Raw genomic sequence first — 19619 nt, forward strand, 5'->3', positions numbered from 1 at the left:
TTACAACATTGAAAAGCTGCTCACACATTAACAAAAATAATACATATATAACATATATAATACTGTAACTGAAAGGTGCCATTTGGTTAAAGTTTCCCTCCACTCAAAAATATGTTTTTCCTCCTGTGCCGACAATTGAATGTTTGAGCTTCACTGTGCAGAATGATGTTTGTGCAGAGTTTGAAACTAGAAGACTGTTTCAACTTTCATCTGCTGAAAGTGGAAAGTTTCTCTGAGCTCATTGAAAATCTGATTTTCTGTTATTTGTGACATCACAACTAGTTTGGAAACCAAATGTTGTCCAATATTCAACTTACACAGGTGTGACATGGAAACTTGAGACTTTCAGTGAACACTGATAATAGACTTTACAGTGAAATAGGAGGTATCTTATGTCCATCAGTTTCATTTCTGAAATGAAAAATATTTACATATTTTAGATTCTGGAATTCTTAATGAGGGAGAAGGAGGAGATTTAAAGGATTTTAACAAGATAATTATTATTATTTTATTTTTTTTGTGAAAAAACCAGACACAAATTATTATTAAAAGTAGAGTATTTTACATACATGTTAAAACATGTCTGGAGGGGACCTGTTTAAATAAGGAATTTGTTTCTAAAACTGTCAGCTTACTTTTGTGTAAGAACCATTTTGAATGAAGGACTTGTACTGGTAAATATTCATTTCACATTCTGGTATTTCTACTTTTACTCAAGAATCGGAATATTATGTCTTCCACCGCTTTAACCTGCTGTACAAACTCATTTTAACAGCTCGGGTGTCTGTTAATTAGGGTGGGTTTTCCCTTTAAGGAGCTCAACAATGACGGCCTACATTTCCCACAATCCCACGCGGCCTAAATCTCCGTGAGTCAGTGCGTCCACTTCGCAGCAGAGGAGCGACAGCAGCGTGACTGAGGGGAGATGAGCGGGTTAGACCTGCAGCAATAAAATCTACCGGTGAGTGTTTGTCCGGAGGAGATGTCTCTGTCGTCCTCACCGAGCACAGACACGTCCAGCCGGAGGAGGAGGCCGGCTGAACACGGTCAAGGTGAGCGGCTGGAGCTCTTATTATATAGCCTGTGTGATAATGAAAAAACTTTATTTGTAACAAGCAGACTGTGTAACAGCAGTGTAAATACTGAACACTCCATTTTAAGTCGGTCTGCATGTTGTTTACAGTAGCGTTTGGTGTTATTTACCGTGATATAATTATATGAGTGAATGTGAATGACGGCTCAGCATCGACAGTGCTGTTGCATATCGGACAGTCACGTCTTATTGATTAAGAGGTGGCTCCCTCAGCGTGTGTGTGTGTGTGTGTGTGTGTGTTTGTGTGTGTGCCCAAATCTCCACGTGACAGAGAGGTTATATACGTGTAAAAGTATTATGAGACATTTAAAATCTAGTGGTCGTGTTTGCTGTTACTGTATGACACACTGTAGCTGCAAACTAATGAATATTTTCATTTATCATTAATTCTTCAATCAGTTATCAATTAATTGTTTTTTTTAAATTAAATAAGTTAATTTAATTAGATTTCACATTGGATTAACAGCCATATAAAACAGAAAAAAGCAGCGAATTCTCACAACAGAGAAGCAGGAACCAGAAAATGTTTTGACATTTTTGCTCCATAACTGCAGTAAACAGTTAACTTATTTTCAAAATAGTTGAATTGATCAATGAAATACTTGTTTTAGCCCTGACCAAAAATTTCTCCATCACTTAGTGTCAGCAACATATCTGATCCTCAGTTGCCAAAACTGACAAAATTGGTAGATTTTTTTAAATGAAAGGTAAGTTAACATGCGTAAGATTATGTCCTGAATAATATGAATTTAGTGTTTATCCAGGTAATAATGAATTAAAGAAGACTGGGGGCTGTCGTTCATTGTCATTGAGAGACAGTGATTAACTTATCTTAATCCTGTGATGATATAGGATTACACATTTATTATTAATTAATAGTAGTGAATTAAAGTAATGCTGCCTAAGACCTCCTCCGTTAGTGCACAATCAGTAACACTTTTTGGTGTCTTTTATATTTTTACACATCTCAGGAAGCAAAGTCAAAAAAAAAGAGGAACTAAAACTCTACCTAAAGTGTGTGTTTTAAAGTTTTTAAAAGGGGAAGTCATGAATAACGTGCTTGCTTGTCTCATGATGGGAGTACTCTCTTCACTTATCAAGGCTGTATCTTGTAAGAGACAAACCCTGGAAATGGATGAATGAATGAATGAATGACCCTAAGGCTGTTTTTACCCTTTACTTAATTGCAGTCATGCCTCTGGTTTCACTGCAGGACATGCAGAACAAATCCAGCTGTTGTCAAGCTGTCAGAGGTAGTAAAGAGTAGAAAGATAGTTAGATGAGCTTTTTACCTCTGAGAGGAACTTTGTACATCCACACAAACCCACACTTAGGTACAGATGCAGTGATACAACATCTGAATATTTATACTGTAAATGCATTCAGGGCTACTGACAGAGGTGATGATGGTCGTGTCAAAATGTGATTTGTTCCACTTCAAAGTCCTTGAGGTACTGTGAAAAATGGAGCAAGGTCATATGTGTGTGATGGCTCTGTAGCTGAGGTCTCAGAGGTTGGGGGGTTGGGGAGGGTCAGGATTTTGGAAGCAGTTTATGTGTGATATGTTTTTAACACCCCCCCCCCCCCCAATATGATTCCAAAATGTTTTAAGCTTTCCACCGCTTCACCTCGCCCACTGATGGAGGTGGTATTGTGGGCAGTGCAGTGTACACTGGGAGCGCTGGTCATTTGACTCAGCAAGTTTGGCTCTGCACTGTAAGGAAAGGACTGTGGTGCTGCAGATAGAGTGTTTACACTGTCACAGACCAACAGCAAGTCAATGCATGTGGATGTTGTCCTCAAGACAAAGACTTGATTGATTCATGATAGCAGTGTGTCAGTTAAAAGATTTCTAAGATGCCTTTCTATCTTTCCTATACATGGTCAAAGTCCCCTTCTGTTAAAAAATGTTCACTTCAGTTGGATGTTTTAGCTTCACTGTGCAGAATGATGTATGTGTTTTCACGTTAGTCTGCTGTAGGGGGAAGTTTTTCCTGTGCTCGTCTTAAATCTGAGTTTAAGGTTTGTGCAAGCATGATTTGTGACTTCACAACTAGTTTGGAGCCAATAGTGCTTCAGTGTGCAACTTGCACAGGGTGATGTGGAAACTTGAAGCCTCCAGTGCACAATCACTGAGAATGGACTTTGTAGTGAAGTAGGAGACATCTTGAAGCTCAAATCAAATCAATCCAATCAATCAAATGCAGGAATCGGTTGACTGGGGTTTTGATACTACTTGGTATTGGCTTATTTCGGTCAAATTAAAGGTATCGAGTACCGATACCCAGCCCTACTTTAATCATGTCTTTAAAACTGCCCTAGTAAACATTTATTGTTGACTTCATGATTTAGCAACACACTCAAAAGTACAAAAGTAAACTCTAAAGGTTTCGCCGCAGTTTTGTCTCCTTACTAAAATGGTAATAACATCAAAAATCATAATATTAATATAATAATATATAAATAGATCAGAATATTCTTTGCTACTTCTACTACAACAAATAATGAAAAATGACTGTCTGGCTCATGGATTGATGGTACAGTAACCTTATGATCCATTTTTTCAGTACCACTAAATAGTATTCAGCACATGATGTTTCCGTACTTTTCAACTTTTTTCCTGTAATAATTTGTTGTCCAATATTTCAGCTTCTTACTTTGTGACAATATAACACATCTTTTAGTTTTCTCTGACTAACTAGTTTCTTGCTTGGTGTTGCAGATCTTTCATGGGAACAGGATAACCCGGCAGGATACGATCACGGTCAGATCCACGACCGCCTTTGTAGAGATCAGCAACCTAATTCATCAGGCACTTGCACTCCATCTACACATCACTGCACATGTCCTGCCCCGTGCACAACAAAACACATGTCAGCACACCCATGTGAGTATCAGCCAGCATTTAGATTTGTTCACAGAAATGCTGATATGTTTACAAACATTTGTCATTTGTCATTTTAGGCCCAAGCCATCATGTCTGTGAGGATAGCTGGGAGGACCTCCAGAGCAAGAGAACCATCAGAGCAGAGAATGAAGTGGAAGCCAACAAACTGGTCAACAACTACATGGTAAAAAGTCTGAAAGCAAAGGTTTCCCACTGCAAATAGAAAGAGGCAAAACTCTTCATCACTCAGACTCACTGTTTGTTGTGTGTGTGTGTCAGTTTGGTTTTAGAAAATGGAAGAGCCATGTGACGGAGCGTCCATTTGAAGACAGGTCAGAAGTGGTGAAAGAGCTCTACTCCGAGCTGAACGTCATTAGGCCACGCACTGGTCCAGGTAACAGATTATTGTGCTTGTGTACCATGTACGGTTTGGGTCCACAGTTTTTCAAGTCCTTCTTCAAACAATACTGCCCTTAGGTACATTGAAAGGGTTATAAGTAGCTGTAATTGTTCCTCCTGTCCATACTGGCTGCAAAGAGATCCCTTCCTAAAGTGATGTCAGTGTAAGTGATGGAGGACAAAATCCACAGTCTTCATTCTGTGTCAAAATGCATGCTAAGTTCAGCTGAAGTTTACAGTAGACACATAATGGATATCTTCCAGAATTATGGTCTTTTTATTATCAAATTCCCTCTTTGAATTTCCAGAGACAATGTTTCCTTGCTGAGCCGCAGCTGAGGAACACAAAGCAGGAATTTAGTACTAAAAATACCGTAACCTTGGAAGATAACCACTTGATTTGACTAACTCAGACTGCTCAAGTCTCATATTAGCTTAAACTTGAGAATTCATTTTTGCACCAGAAGAGGGCAATGGATTTTGTCCCTCATCACTTAGGTTGAAATTGGGATCTCTTTGTGAGTAAAACGGACAGCAGGATTAATTACAGTGACCAATAAATAACCCTTTCAACGTACATAAGGTTAGCAGGTTTGGCTAACCTCGAGGTTTGTTTAAAACCTCTATGATTGTCTCTTGTTTCTTTTTAGAGATGTCACCTTGTTCTGACAATTAACTTAAAGAGTACAATGTTGTTATTACTAATTAGGAATGTTGACCAAAACCATGTGGGACCTTTAAATTACATGGATACAAATTGTCACTGTGGCTGCTGGAGAACTTGTCAGCCCTTCACTAATGGTTTTGGTCTGCTTGTCATCCTGCTGTCAGGTCATCTCATCACAATTGGAAATGTAGCGTATGTGCTGTTATTTGGTTGGTGGGTCTCTCTGGCGTACCTCCTGGTCAGCATACTAATGTTCATCACCGTCGCTGGTGTACCATATGGTAGGTGAGCCAATCAACAAAGGATAATAACAGTGTTTAATATTGATTATCACATATTACCCTCACTCATTTATGTCTTTCTCTCTCTTCAGGCAAGCTTTGCCTGAAGTTGTCCTGCTATTTCCTGTGGCCATTCGGCAAGTCAATCCACGAGGTATTTCATGGATTTGGGTTCAGTTAATGTTTGAAATGAGCATGTGAAACAATAAATCCTCTAGTTTCCTCATAATCTCTGTCTGACTTGTGGTCATAAAAGCAGAAGTCTTTTTTTTTCTGAATAACAGCACAAGTCTGCAACACTTCACAAGCCACTTGCAATAACTCGTTATTGCAATGTGTTGTTGCAGATGCAGTTGACACTTTGAACACAGTTAAACAAATTTCCCATCAAAATTATTCTGGACAGTGAAGACTTTTTATTCAAGTTAGTCATTAAAGATGAGGAAGTTCTGATTATTAAGATTTTTAAAGTTTACAAAGTTTACGTGTGCAAAGAGTTAGTTTGATATCAATACTAGCGGCTCACCAGTTATTTCACAAAGTGCAGAGGAAACACAAACACAAACTTACAGTGATAGAGGACAGAGCTGTGTCGGTGTTTGGTGTTGCGAGCCTAACGAATACATGGTGCAGCATTATTGTAGTATTACAATCTGTCTGACCTCTTTAGTAGATGGTTCTGTTGGATATACAGCACACTGTGATCACTATCTATACTTAGTGTAGACTACAGACTACAAGCTGTGCCAGAGTGGAGTCACTGTGCTGCAGATTCTTATAGAAGTCAGCAGGTGTCTGGTAGATTATTAATGCCTCTTTATAGTGTTTCTCAAGGTTCAATTTTAGATGTGTATCATTTCAGGGATGATACACATCTGTGTCTGCCTGTGAAAATCAAATTACCCAATTGTCCTTTTGTTAGATGTCAGCCAAACGTTATACCAGATATTCTCTTTGGTTCTCACAACTCTCTCAGCTCCAAAAACTCTGTCATCAAATGTGAAATTTTGTGCTCAAATCTTGTTGCCTGATATCAGACAGAATTGACTTGGTGGAGGGAGCGGATTTAAAGGTCTGGACTCAGGCAACAAATCTTGCGGTTCTCTCTATTTATGAGTTAGTTTTTGGTGCTCAGGTTAAAACACAAACAGTTGGATTTTCTTTCCCCCAAAAAAGCAGCACCATCTTTTTTTGGCTTCCCTTCCTATATAATTATTTTTGATTTTGATATATCACAAAATTACATATACAAAAAGTCAGGACCAACCTACATGTCTGAACTTTGAACCGTCTGCACCCTGGATTATTCTCATAGGTCACTAATGTTTATATTCAGATTCAGAAATGTGACTTAAAGAATCTCACAGTGAGATGGAGCATTCGCAGTGACGCCTCAAGATTTTAGAACAATCACTTCAGAGTTCAACAAAATTCAGTTTTATGTGAATAAACATTTATATTGGTTTACGACTTTTTATATTTTTGGGGACTTTATATATTTCTCTTTTATTGTGCGGTCTTGTAATTTTGTCATTAACTTTTAGAAAAGTGCTACTTTAAGTGTATTACTGTGATTGTTCCAAATGTGACTATGTATATGAGAATTATTGATTGTTGATTGTGATTATTATTACACTAGATTAAATGTTACAGTTGGTGCTTTAATGAGCTTTAATTATCTGTAATGTTTCTCCAGATTGGAAACACATTGAGGAGGTGCTGTGAGCAAATGCCAGACTGTGACTGCATCATAGAGGGGATGGAGGATAACTCACCAGTTCTGCTGCCTTCACCCACAGAGGTGCCAGTCCCAGAGATGCCAGGGCGACCTGTGCGCACTCCATACTGGGTAACTTTCCACATTTAAAGTATACATACAGTACCAGTCAAAAGATTGAACACACTTTCTCTCACTGTGTATATCATATATCAAGCATGGGATATAAATGAGTGTCTTCTTGTTGCGTAGCATCGCATCTCCACCTATGTGTGGCTGTTGCTGGGATATCCTCTTCTGGTGGCCATCCACTTCCTGGCCTGCTTCTTCTCTTGGATCCTGGTCTTCACCATCCCTGTTGCCAAGATGAACGCACGCACTTTGAGTGTCATCCTTCTCTTGGCTCCTGAGGATGTTTCTGTTTCCACCTGCTCGCAGAGGAAGGCAAGGCAGATATTTAGCACTAATAAGCTCCAGCGTTAAACCTGGAGAAATACAAGCCTTGTCAGTGTTGGTGTGATGCTCATGCACAGTTTCTTTTTTTTTTTTTTTTTTTCTACTTGACCCTTAGAATCAAGGCTATGAGACCAGAGCGCTGCTGTGCTGCTACCATGCTGCAAACTGGTATTACTACAAGTATACTGTTGATGGGATCAATGTATTTGCTGTCAGTATCCTTTACCATTAGATGTGTAGTGTGTATGAGTGAGTGTGTGTTTCTGTGTGTGTGTCAGCGTGCATCATATGAAGACCTGTTGTCATCTTTGACCCTCATCTCAGACCTCCTCCCTCTTGTAATAATTGCCATGGTAATTGGCTACATCGACAGAGAAAACAAGTACGCCAGCTCTGATGTCAAGTTCGCCACAGCGATTGGTTCCATCATACCTCTGTCATACTACATTGGTATGGGCATCGCCAGGTGAGTTGTTTCTCATTACCTTAAAATACACCTGTAGAGTGACCCAAGGAGAAATAAAACAAATTGAGTCTGATGTTACTCGTTACAGCTAGAGTGCCAAATGTGTTATCACAATACTTCAGATGTTCATTTTGGTCATTCTGGCACTTGCAGCATCTCAGCCCAGAGTAACTTTGCTGTGGGTGCAGTGGTGAACGCCACCTTCGGCTCCATCACAGAGTTGACCTTTTACATCACAGCCCTGCTCAGGGGTCACCGGGCAGCCAATCCGTGTCTGCAGGAGGTTGTGAAGGCAGCACTGACTGGCACGCTGCTGGGCTGCATCCTCTTCATCCCTGTGAGACATTCACATCACATTTCATTTTACATGTTTGAGAATGATTTAGTAAAAACAATCATTCTCAAAAGTATGTAAGCAATTTTAAGCTAATGAACCAGCGTTCTACCTCACCCACTGTGGAAATTATTTCATTTTTTAATTTTTGCATGTCACCATGCCACCTCCATTTAACATTGTATCATTTCATTAAATCATTAAATCAGTGAAAGTTATGCCAAACGGAAACAGCTTGTATAAATTGAAGCTTTTTGTCTTTTATTCAGGGCATCTGCATGATAATTGGAGGGCTGAGACACAGTGAGCAACGATTCAACAGTCGCTGTACAGGAGTGAGCTCTTCGTTGCTCTTCATCTCTGTAGGAGGTAAATAACTGAAAAGCAATATGCCAACACCCAGCTGTATGTTTCTGGAAGTGTCAGATACTTTCAGCTGTATTTCTAGCTGTATTTTTAGATGCAAAACACCTCATGGAACTGGTCTCCAACTCAATCATATTTAGTTAGCTGAAGTCTCCACCAGGAGAAGCTGTTTTGGTCATTGTCACATCAGTTCTTCAATAGCACCCTGCATTACCTCCAGCCTCCTAAAGGCAATGAAGGTTATAGTGGCTACATTTTAACACTTGCGCCACCTGCAGGCAACACAGCTGCAGTCTTTTTTTCAGCTTTTTTTTATTGCATTTGTGTGAGTGTTTTCAGGTTTTGCATTTAACTCTTGTACCACATGCTAGCTTAAATTAATTAAAATAATTTAACATTTTGTGTCAAACTAACCTCTAGTTGATATAAAATAATCAAATGAAAGAAAGTTCTACTTGTGACACAGATGTTTTAGTAAGTGAGTTTGTAAATTAATATATAATTTATTACCCGTCCTAAATATTGAAACTATAAGCCGTGATTAATATGATTTTTTTAGGCAGTAGACCATCATAGAAGTACTTTGTGTAAAGAAATAGTCACATGTCCAAAATTATTAACCAGTAAGAAAAAGAAATGTTTAATATTTCAAACATCAAATAATCAATTCCACATGGAAAAAGAAAATGCTTGATGATACTCAGGTGATAGAGGCTGACTGAAATCAACTGCAATGTAAAACATTACCAAAATGCATTGACTCATCCCCCTTACTGTCAACGGCAGGTGTATTTGCCCCCACACTGTTCTCCAAGGCTTACGGGAGCCTGGTGTGCAACGCCTGCACCAACTCCACTGGAGGAAACAGCAGCGGGCCGTTTGTCTGCCACAACTGTCATTACGATCTGGTCAGCATCCTCAGCCGGGAGGAAGCCAAAAACCTTCCAAACTCATTATAACAAACAATGTATGACTTACATGCACAGTTTTATGTATAATGTGATAATCTTTCTGTTTTTATTCAACAGAACAACGGTACTTTGTTCCACAGCCATGTTGAGTAAGAAATTATACTTTATATATTTATACTGTATACAGACTCTAAATTAAAGGACCTTACAGCTTGAACTACAAGTTGTGAATAACTACCAACATCACTACTATTTTCCAAACTATACCATAAGTTTCTAGACTAATGTTGGCGTTTCAGGGAGCTACTGGTTTCGGTTCAGTTACAAAAATCACTTGCAGAAGCTGGAGTCATGCTAGACATAACGTGATCTATTGCCAACATATTTTATTTCTAAGACATGGTATTGCTGTTGTGAGCAGAGGTGACGAAGAGTTACAACACAGCTCTATCACCATCCAATGATAACATAAAATTGACAATTGATAAAAGTAACATGCAAAACTGTTTGTCAGGCACGTTTCCAGCTGATTTTCATACCATTGGGAAACAAATGGAAACCAGTATCTACCAAGAAGTTGATAAATTAATCAAAAAACTAGTGCTGTGATACGAAAGTGCTCGGCAGTGATGTCAAATGTTTGAAACAAATGAGGCAAACCCTGTGAGAACCACCATACGGTCTTGTTAATTTCTAAAATAATTCAGTAAGCTGCTCCTTTTATATTTCTTCCCTCTCATTAATTGTGTGTGTTCTTTGTCGTTAGGCCGCTGGTGTACACCGTGTCTGCCCTCTTGCCAGTTGCCTACATAATTGGGCTGATATTCACACTGAAGACACACTCCCACATTTATGACATTCATGTTGGAGAGGGCCAAGGTACGAGTGTCCTTCTTAGAGTTAACAGCTAAAACAGAATTGCACCTTGCATTATTGAGATATAATACGGTGAACAGTGAGGGTTCAGTTAATGTTAACACACCACATCATGTCCTCTCTCTGTGTGTCTGTCCAGTGACCGGCCACAATGGGGCAGTGGTCCACTGGTCACGGTGGAGGTCTCTGGTCATCCTCATCATGGCCACTGTGCTCATGTCTGCCTGCGCTGACCTCGCCACTGAGCACATCCAGCCCATTCTCAACCAGCCCAACATCTCTCAGGTCAGGCCGCACATCTGAGGAGCTTTTTGTCTGACTGTGTCCTCCTGCTGTGCTAATGTATCTATTTCTGTCTCCAGTATTTCATTGGGGTCACAGTTCTCGCTATGGTTCCTGAGATCCCAGAGATTGTCAATGGGATTCAATTTGCTCTCCAAAACAACATCAGTCTTAGGTAAATTCTGCCTCATATGAAAAGGTGCTTACAAGGTTTGGAAAGTGATGTCTGTATGTAAATTATTTGCATTTTTTTCCAGCTTGGAGGTGGGGAGCTGTATCGCTGTGCAGGTCTGCATGCTACAGATTCCAATTCTGGTCTTATTTAATGCCTTCTATGTAAGACATCCTCTTCCTTTTCATCATTGATTCATTCATAAAGATACCTTCCCTTTGTGGTTTATGGCTCCCTGTAATTAAACTCCATCTCTGCTTTGTGTAGGATGTGGGGTTTGTGCTCTTGTTCAGTGACCTACACCTATGGGCCAGCATCTTCAGCGTGATTCTGGTCAACTACATCTTCATGGATGGCAAGTCAGATTATTTTCAGGGTAAGTTTTCACAGTGCAATATGAGACAACTGAGCTTGTGCAAATAGAAAAGAAATAATTATCAAATAATGTTGTCTTGACTCTTCCAAAAAAAACCGCTAGTTAATCAATCCTGAACTTGTGATGTGAATTATGTGAGGTGTTTGTCCTCAAAGATTGATTGAGTGAACTCTTTTTTTTTTCCATTTTTAAGGACCATGCTGGTTGTTTTGCATGTTTAATTATACATTGTATGTAGTTTGCATTACTGCTGAGCATCCTCAGAATTCCAGTGATTTCATCATACTTTTAAAAAACAGCAGTAATCGCTAATCCCTCGCAGTTAATGTTTGCTTCACTTCTCAGTTACTTTATAATTTCATGGTAATGCTGCAGTTTTGAAAAGTTTACATTCATCAGCTATACCGTTGCAAAATCAAAACATACGGTATAATGAGCAAATTTAGATGTTGTGATTTGGATGTGAATTGTTTGAAATATGTGAAATAGTTGGTTTTAATTGCATTAAGAAGCGCTGATCAGCAGCTAATCCTCAAGTCTGACATCTTGAAGCTTCTTTGAGTGCACCACAGTAGCTGTCCCAAGATTCAGGTTTAGTCATTTATCTTTAAGTTATGGATAACTTACCAACAGAGGTCTTTTAACTTTAGTCCATGCTAACTAAAGTCCAGATTTTAGTCAGTAAAATATAGAAACATCTTAGTAAAACTGCCGAACAAGTGTCACAATGGTCCCTGCTTGCATCTGCGTTACAATGCAATGATAACAAAATTTATGGTGATGATATCGATGGCTGCCTGAAAGATGGGAAATATATCTAAATACTTAAAGTATGCTGAGGAAAATGTAGAAAGAAATGAAACATGCTAATCCAGTGTGGTAATTTGGTTGGATGTCATTTTAGAACAAATAGGCATTGTCAAAATGTGTAACATATAGATGCAATACTCACTTTTATTTCCTGTCTTGTTTTACGCAGGTACAGCTCTGGTGGTCGTCTATCTTATCCTACTGGCTCTGTATTACTTCGCTCCATCTCCAGCAGGCTGCTGACTCTGGGACTGTAATCTTCAGCCCATTTTATTTAAGTCGGAAAGACACTCATATTTCATACCACTCCTTGTTGATGAAATTTAATCCTGATAGGATTATGATAGTGGGAGCCCTGAGACTGACCTTTTAATCAAGCATTTTTTTCTTAAATTATACAAATGACAAGACTGAAATTTATCTCAGGTAGGTAATTTTTTTGACTGTACAAATAGATAACTCCTACCACTGTAAACTGTACGGTATGTAAGCTAACATACCTAAATATTTTACTTTATACTCATAGATTCTTATGCTAAACAGTGTCGTAGGAAAGAAAAGCAGTATTTTTACAATACAGATCGGTGTTATGATGTAAAGTATCTGCACTAATTGTATTTTGTTTAAGGATAATGTTGTAATACATTTTGTATACTTTGTAACTCCAAAATGTAGAGAAGGTAAATTTCAGAGTTCATTACATAAGTGACATTATTTAACAGAACAGAACAGAAACACCCTACAGTATATTGAAAAAGTGGCATGGCTGGCTGTGCTTAGCAACAACAAAAACAACATCTGTCAATACAACGTTTTGAAAAAAACCGACTGCCTGTGTTTTTATTGTTTGTACAGACAGGAATTACAAAACATAATGTACATTACAGTCATAACTGCCTTTGAGGAGACATTCACCTTTTCTCCTAAGAGTTCATGTGAAGTGACATGCACACCGTACTGACATGCAGAAGAGATCATTTAACTTTCATTAACATCGAAGATAATGCAAATATAAACATCTCAGTTTTAAGCAAGGCAGTACATTTACCAAATCCGAGCGTAGTGAAGTAGACCTTCTTCACAAGACCACATAAATAAGGCCGTAACATGTCAAACTAAGGACAAGTATGTGAAGCAAGGTTTTGAATGTGAAAATGGGCATCGTTGTACATCATGAAACATGGAGTTTAGCTTAATATTGTACCAACACGGCTGCAACAAATGTGTGAAATAAAATGCTGTCGAGATACACAACGTGCAAATTCAAGATAGAGGCTAACGAAATTGGTGGAAAAAAATTAAAGGCGTGTGACTTGATTGAAGCAGCTGGGAGCAGTACTACAGTGTTAGAGGTTTACAGTCCACAGTAATAACAATAGATTTGATTTCATCAAAATCATCTAGTTGTACCAAAATCTAGTTTCACAAAAATGACTGATACTCCTGACATTTTGACGATGTTGAATGTTTTCAGATCACAGTATTTCACATCTTGAGTTTGCCTTTCATACGGTACCTTGTTACTGATTTAAAAAGTCCCATGCCGCTCATTATTCAAAGTACCACAGCACTACGGCACGAAAAAACAAAGTTAAAAATAAAAACAGTAAAATAATAAAGCCTATGTTACAGTATAAAAATTAAAATGGAGTTCAGTCATGATGTGAGAAATGAAATGACAGTAAAAATCAGGCGGGAAAAACAAATGTAGCTACATGTTTACCTATAATTTAAAGTTTTGTAATAAAACTAAACAGCAGCACAGTGATTAAAATAAATAAGTAAAAAATGTCTCTGTGGGTTTAAAGTTATGGGAAAATCTTTAGCTGCAAGTGGCACCTCCTGATTAATCATGAGCAGAAAAAAAAAAAATCAGCAACAAAAAGGCTCATGTGGAGAGCACCGGGAACATCACATGGAGAATCCAGAGAGTCATGAATGAATAAGACTTTCAAAGATGAATTACAGAGATATGATAACAACGTGTGACATTTTGGGGGATTCGGAAGGCACCCAATGAAGGCTCAAGCGTCGCTGTGGAGCTACAGGTGTGTAAATTCATTCCTAACTAAGTGAGCTTCAGTCAAAAAAAAAAAAAAAAAAGAGGAAAAATGGAAGAGGCACTAGAAAATTCACAGTGATGCCATGTCACAGATGTTTTAACAAGCTTTTAGAGGTTTTTATCAGATCACAAGGCCTAATGTGACCAGTGAGGGGAACATTTTTCAATTTGAAGCGTGGAGTTAAAAATCGCAGCCTGATATCAGCATGCAATCAGAGAGTCCTTGAGGCTAAAACATGATCCCTTAAATAATTGACCTAACTAAACTGTTAAGAGGTATCACAGTTATAATGTATCAGCAGTGTGCCTCTTTTCCGAGAATCTCGCTACTAATTAAATGGTCTTTCAAGACACACGGTCACAGATTTCACCTGTAATTTCTGACCTTATCTATGTCACAGTGGGCGTAGCAGCAGCTGACTGAACATGTGTCAAAAGATGACAGCAGTGTGCGACGCGTTGTCATGTCAGCAATAGTGAAAGGAGCCGATCTCAGCCTATGACAGGAAGCTAAAAAAAAAATTACACCACAAGAAGGAACATTCATTCTGCTTTTTTCAAGAAATGGTGAAACGTTTAGCCATTCCCTCGCAAGCTCATCACAAGTGTTGGTGACATGTGGGAAAGTAACTGAGGAGTGAATTATATAAATGATGAGCAAAGGAAATCAGCATATAGTGATTCTCGTCTCCACACTGATGCATGGCTTCTAATGGATGTATGCAAATCTGACACATTTACACACAAAGGAACTCAAAAAATTGCACTTTCCATTTAAAAAAAAACAAACACACATTTATATAAATTTAGAAGGCATTCAAAGTTTTTTTTTCAGAACCATCTGACATCATTTTTCATTAAGATGAAGAAATGTTTGGCCTCGTTATCAGCGATTTAGAGTCAGTGCTGTTCCGTCACGTACCGCTGCCTTCGGTGCTTCGTCTATTTCAGCCTCTGGATTAGTGTGTGTGTCAGTCCCAGGCTGAGCAGCTGAAGGGTGGACAGCTGGGCTACGTGAGGGAACGTTTTCAGCAGTTTCTCCCAGGTCAGTTCCAGCAGGCTGGGAACCACCAACCACACCTTGTACAAAGAGCCAGTCCTTCGGTTCCCAGACATGTTGACGACACCGCCGTGGACATACATGCAGCCAGCCTAAGCGAGAGGAGTGAGTGGCAGGATATAAAATTTGCCTTCATGTAGAAATCTCGTGTAGAAGACGTGGTAATGAGTGAATTTACTCACCGGAGTGACTGCAGCACAGTGAAAGTAGGCTGGTTCTGGCATGACGGCAGGCAGCTTGGTCCACTGAAAAGTCTGCAGGTTGATTTTCCACAGGTCGGGCAGGATCATCTCTCCGTTATAACCGCCACATATAAACACCTCTAGAGGTGGAAACAGAGCGAGACATGATTAAAAAAAAACATTTCAGACATGTGTGTATCCAGAAGGTGGTGGGTGAAACAGTCCTTACCATCTTTGACCTGCACACAGCTGTGACACCGGCGGGCAGCTGGATATCCTGTCATGATAATGAAAGGAAACAAAGTAATTTTAATGTGTGATCTTCCAAGAGAAAAAAAAAAAATCAAATTTTATTCCCCCAAAAACAAGTCACAAACCTATTTTTTCATGAGGTTTGGTGACTATTTCCTCCCAGTAATTTGTCTCCAAGTTATAAGCATGAATCTGAAGAAGACAAATTAAATAATTAACATTAAATACATAAAAGGAACACCTGTATGTTTCTACATCACATTTTGTCAATGTGCTCGTTTCTCTCACCTTGTCCAGGGGATATGAGGTCCATGAAGTCCCACCTCCCAAAATGTATATTCTCTGTTCATCATGAGCGAGTTCATGTCTGTACCTGTAAAATAATGCGATAATTTCAGTCTATTTTAATCTGTATTCTGGGAATCACTTTGTGTCACATATATTTTAGTTGTTAATTGTTATTAAAATGATCTCTGCTGTCTGACCTCTCCTCAGGTAGATCTGTGGGTGTGTTGTTGGGTTTGAGGTGGGTCCACTCCCTGGTGGTGAGGTCCAGCCTGTGCAGGTCGGTGCTGTAAAGGTAGCCTGTTGTCCCTCCGAACACATAAAGGTAGCCATTTATAATGGCCATCGCCTGGAAAATGGAGAGTGTTGAGAGATGTTTGTGGACAGAATACACAGCCGCAGAGTCACAGAGTTGTGAATACATGATGATGACAGAAGGACAGTTGTAAAAAGCCACAAACACTGTTACCTGTCCGTAGATCTTGTTGGGTTTCTTCCCTCTGCAGTTGAGCAGGTTCCATCGTTTATATTGAACGTTGCAAACATGGACGTCATTACCGTTGTTTTCACCAAATGGAATCCCAGTTCCACCAAACACAAGAAGGTTGTTGCCGTGAAAAACAGCTGAGAGAGAGAGAGAGAGAGAGGAAGAGAGAAGAGAGAAGAGAGAGAGAGAGAGGAGAGAGAAGAGAGAGAGAGAGAGAGAGAGAGAGAGAGAGAGAGAGAGAGAGAGAGAGAGAGAGAGAGAGAGAGAGAGAGAGAGAACAACATTATCAAACTATTACAGTTTGATATCTGGCTGAGTAAGTTAAGGTAAGTTTGGCTCACATCAACATACAGTGCTATTTCAGTCCCTGAAGTCTTGAGCTGCCTTTTTAGAATTAAAACCTGTATTAAAGGTTTCCTGTGAACATTTTGACCACCAGAGGCACTGTAGAGCAGTTTGAAGTGAGCAAATGTTCATGTAGAAAAAACAGCTTTCAAAAACATTCAAAAAAAGGTTTTGAAGCAGGAATTATATTCAGTATTTTCTTCTTTTTGTTACAACTAAAGTCTCACTCATCAGAACACTGAAGTCACTGAAGAAATCAGGCTGAGGCAGAGAGCTGACTGTAATCTGGTTTCTAAAGTGTGTGTAAACACACTGATTTTTTGCAGTGTGTCTGACAACTTATGTAGATGACATTTAAGCTGCCCTGAGGAATTTTTTTGTAGACAAACAAAGTCTCTGTTTACATTGTTACTGACCACACACCAGTGTGTGTGTATCCTTGAGGTCTAACAACCCCACTGAGTGCATTTTCTTCACAAAACATTTGCAGAGGGGATTTTTCTTACAAGTTTGAAACCTGCACTGCTTACATCTGTCATTTACTTTCTAGCAGTCTTCTTCTGTGCCTTTGTAGCCACATTAATAGGGCCTGTAGATAAGAGGAATAGTGTGAAACTGTTGGCAGGAATGTGTATTGTATGTGTGCACAAAAACAAACAAAATGGGGATCCACTTCTAAAAATATTGCTCCGTAGATCTACTAGTGGCCAAAAACTCCACAAGGTGCATTTAAGTAAGACTAGTACCCGGTTCTAAATAAGAGCATGCGGTTGTAATTTTGACAACATTAAGGACAACATCCCATCAGTCCTTACCTGACATGGAGGCCAGCTCTGTGGGCATGTAACCCTCTGTGCGGACCTGCTGCCAGGTCGCTGTGGCAAAATGAAACCGCCAAAGCTCCCTGAAAAGAGGGTAATCTTCATTCTCCGACCCGCCTGCCTCCTCAAAGTCTGGGTTGTAGCCACCAAACACATACAGGTTGGTGCTGTCCGCCACACAGCGGTGTCCGCTCCGAGCGGGGGGTACACAGTGTCCTGTGGGAGGAATGTAACAAGCTTTTTAAGTCCCAGATGTAACCAAAAAAAAAACATCTTTGAGCACATCTGTAAATAATGATGTCCTCACTAAATGTTTACGTATACATTTTTATAGTGAATGGAAAGATTTAGCACAACACTGCAGGTACAATATATTCCTTAAACTGCAAAAATTTTATATGACACTGGTCTCCTCCGCCAAGCAAAGTCTAATGGGGCGTGTAATTCAGTACCTTCTCTCAGAAACCTGTTGGGAATCCGCAGGTTGGGGCAGGAAGGGGAGAAGATGCGTCGAGCCTGAAGCCATCGTACACGCTTCTTGGAGCCTGGAAGTAAGTCACCACGTAGCAAGTAAAAAGACAGAGAGAGACAGAAATATGTAGTTAATGTACTGCTTGTATCTTGAATGTAATATATTATCTGTATTTCCAGAGATGGACTGATGACACTCCAAAAACCAGTGGATGCCATTTAGAGTGACCAGGAGGTAATGTGAGCTATTTCCGTTTACAGTTTAATCATTTTTAATTGACTTATTATTAGACCTGCAACGATTAGTCGATTAATCGTTGTCAACTATTAAATCAATCACCAACCATTTTGATAATCTATCAATCGATCTGAAACATCTTTTTACAAAGAAATGTCAAATTCTCTGATTCCAGGTTCTCAAATGTGAATATTTTCTGTTTTCTTTTGTCCTCTATGACAGTTAACTGAGTATCTTTGGGTTTTGGACTGTTGAACAAAAGGAGACATTTCAGGACATCATCTTGGGATATCAGAAAGAGTAATCGTCATGATTCACCATTTTATAGACCGAACAACTAATCGATTAATCGAAAATATTATTGACAGATTAATCGATAATGAAAATAATTGTTAGTTGCAGCCATACTTATTACTAATGATTATTTCTAAACGCATCACTTCTGTCAAAGCAAACATTTCGTTGTCATGAAAGCACGTGTGACACATCAAACATGCAGGATTTAACTTTTTAAACTTGCATTGTTTGAAAGTAATGAATGTTTTCTGGACTGATACAGTGTGTTTAATGCAAATGTATGTGTCCTCTGTGCCCCCCTCCCCTCTGTCTTTCATCCATTCAGCCTCTCATATGTTAATCTCTTTAAACAAGATTGCAACAATAGCACTGCGGTTGTCTGCTGGCTGTTCATTCACTCATTAATTTCTGCTGGCTTCCGTAGCAGCGTTAGCTCGCTTTGGCCTGTGTGTTGCACTGAAGCTACAGCCGCAAAACTCACTGACAAAACTCACACAAACGCACAAAATCAACGCTGACTGACGCCACCCACAAGGTTAACCTTTGGCTCAGTATCTGCTTTGCTGACTCAGGGCTGCTTCTTGGTTTTGTTTACAAACCTGAGTCGCGGATGGAGGGCCTCCACGACAGTTTCTCAAACTTATTGAGCTGACTGAAGTCATGTTCGGCCGCAGACATCTTCCCAGGGCGTCACGGAGAGGGTTCAGACCCGGAGCTGCACAAGAACCCGCTTCGGTTTAGACAGACGCCGTGGCATGAGACTGCGAGCTCCAGCAATCACAACAAAATCAAGAAATAACACAACGGAGCGTCCATACCTGCTGCTGCCTGCAACGTCACAACCAGCTGACCTGCTTTGACCAATCAGAGGAGGCGGAACCCTGCATGATGTGTTCAAGAGCCACGCGGGGTTCTTTATAGTTTATAAATAAATGTTTGGCTTTACATTGCTTAAAATATAATGCGTAGCCTATATTAAGCCTTACATACTGTTCAGATCAAATTAGACTCGTTTTTACGTTTGCT

The 19619-nt window shown here is 39.5% G+C and overlaps 2 protein-coding genes across 2 annotated transcripts; one reads left to right on the plus strand and one right to left on the minus strand.

The window, feature by feature from the left end:
* The first annotated feature begins 872 nt into the window (after positions 1–872).
* LOC122985810 (putative cation exchanger C521.04c) lies at positions 873–13383 on the plus strand. The gene is made up of 20 exons (XM_044356749.1): positions 873–1052; positions 3816–3980; positions 4058–4164; positions 4260–4374; positions 5211–5327; positions 5420–5481; positions 7024–7176; positions 7297–7488; positions 7616–7715; positions 7825–7966; positions 8120–8303; positions 8570–8669; positions 9453–9574; positions 9695–9726; positions 10344–10456; positions 10593–10738; positions 10816–10910; positions 10993–11071; positions 11175–11283; positions 12263–13383. Exons 1-20 carry the CDS (start codon positions 983–985, stop codon positions 12334–12336), a joined length of 2277 nt encoding a protein of 758 aa, XP_044212684.1. The 5' UTR covers positions 873–982; the 3' UTR covers positions 12337–13383.
* On the minus strand, positions 12906–19447 carry LOC122985811 (kelch domain-containing protein 10-like). The gene is made up of 10 exons (XM_044356750.1): positions 19193–19447; positions 18040–18132; positions 17582–17803; positions 16404–16558; positions 16135–16283; positions 15938–16022; positions 15775–15841; positions 15627–15674; positions 15398–15537; positions 12906–15307 (listed from the first exon to the last, which is right to left on the minus strand). Exons 1-10 carry the CDS (start codon positions 19269–19271, stop codon positions 15098–15100), a joined length of 1248 nt encoding a protein of 415 aa, XP_044212685.1. The 5' UTR covers positions 19272–19447; the 3' UTR covers positions 12906–15097.
* Between the last annotated feature and the right edge of the window lie 172 nt (positions 19448–19619).

The sequence above is a fragment of the Thunnus albacares genome, chromosome 7 (assembly GCF_914725855.1).
Source record: "Thunnus albacares chromosome 7, fThuAlb1.1, whole genome shotgun sequence".
Taxonomy (NCBI): Eukaryota; Metazoa; Chordata; class Actinopteri; order Scombriformes; family Scombridae; genus Thunnus; species Thunnus albacares.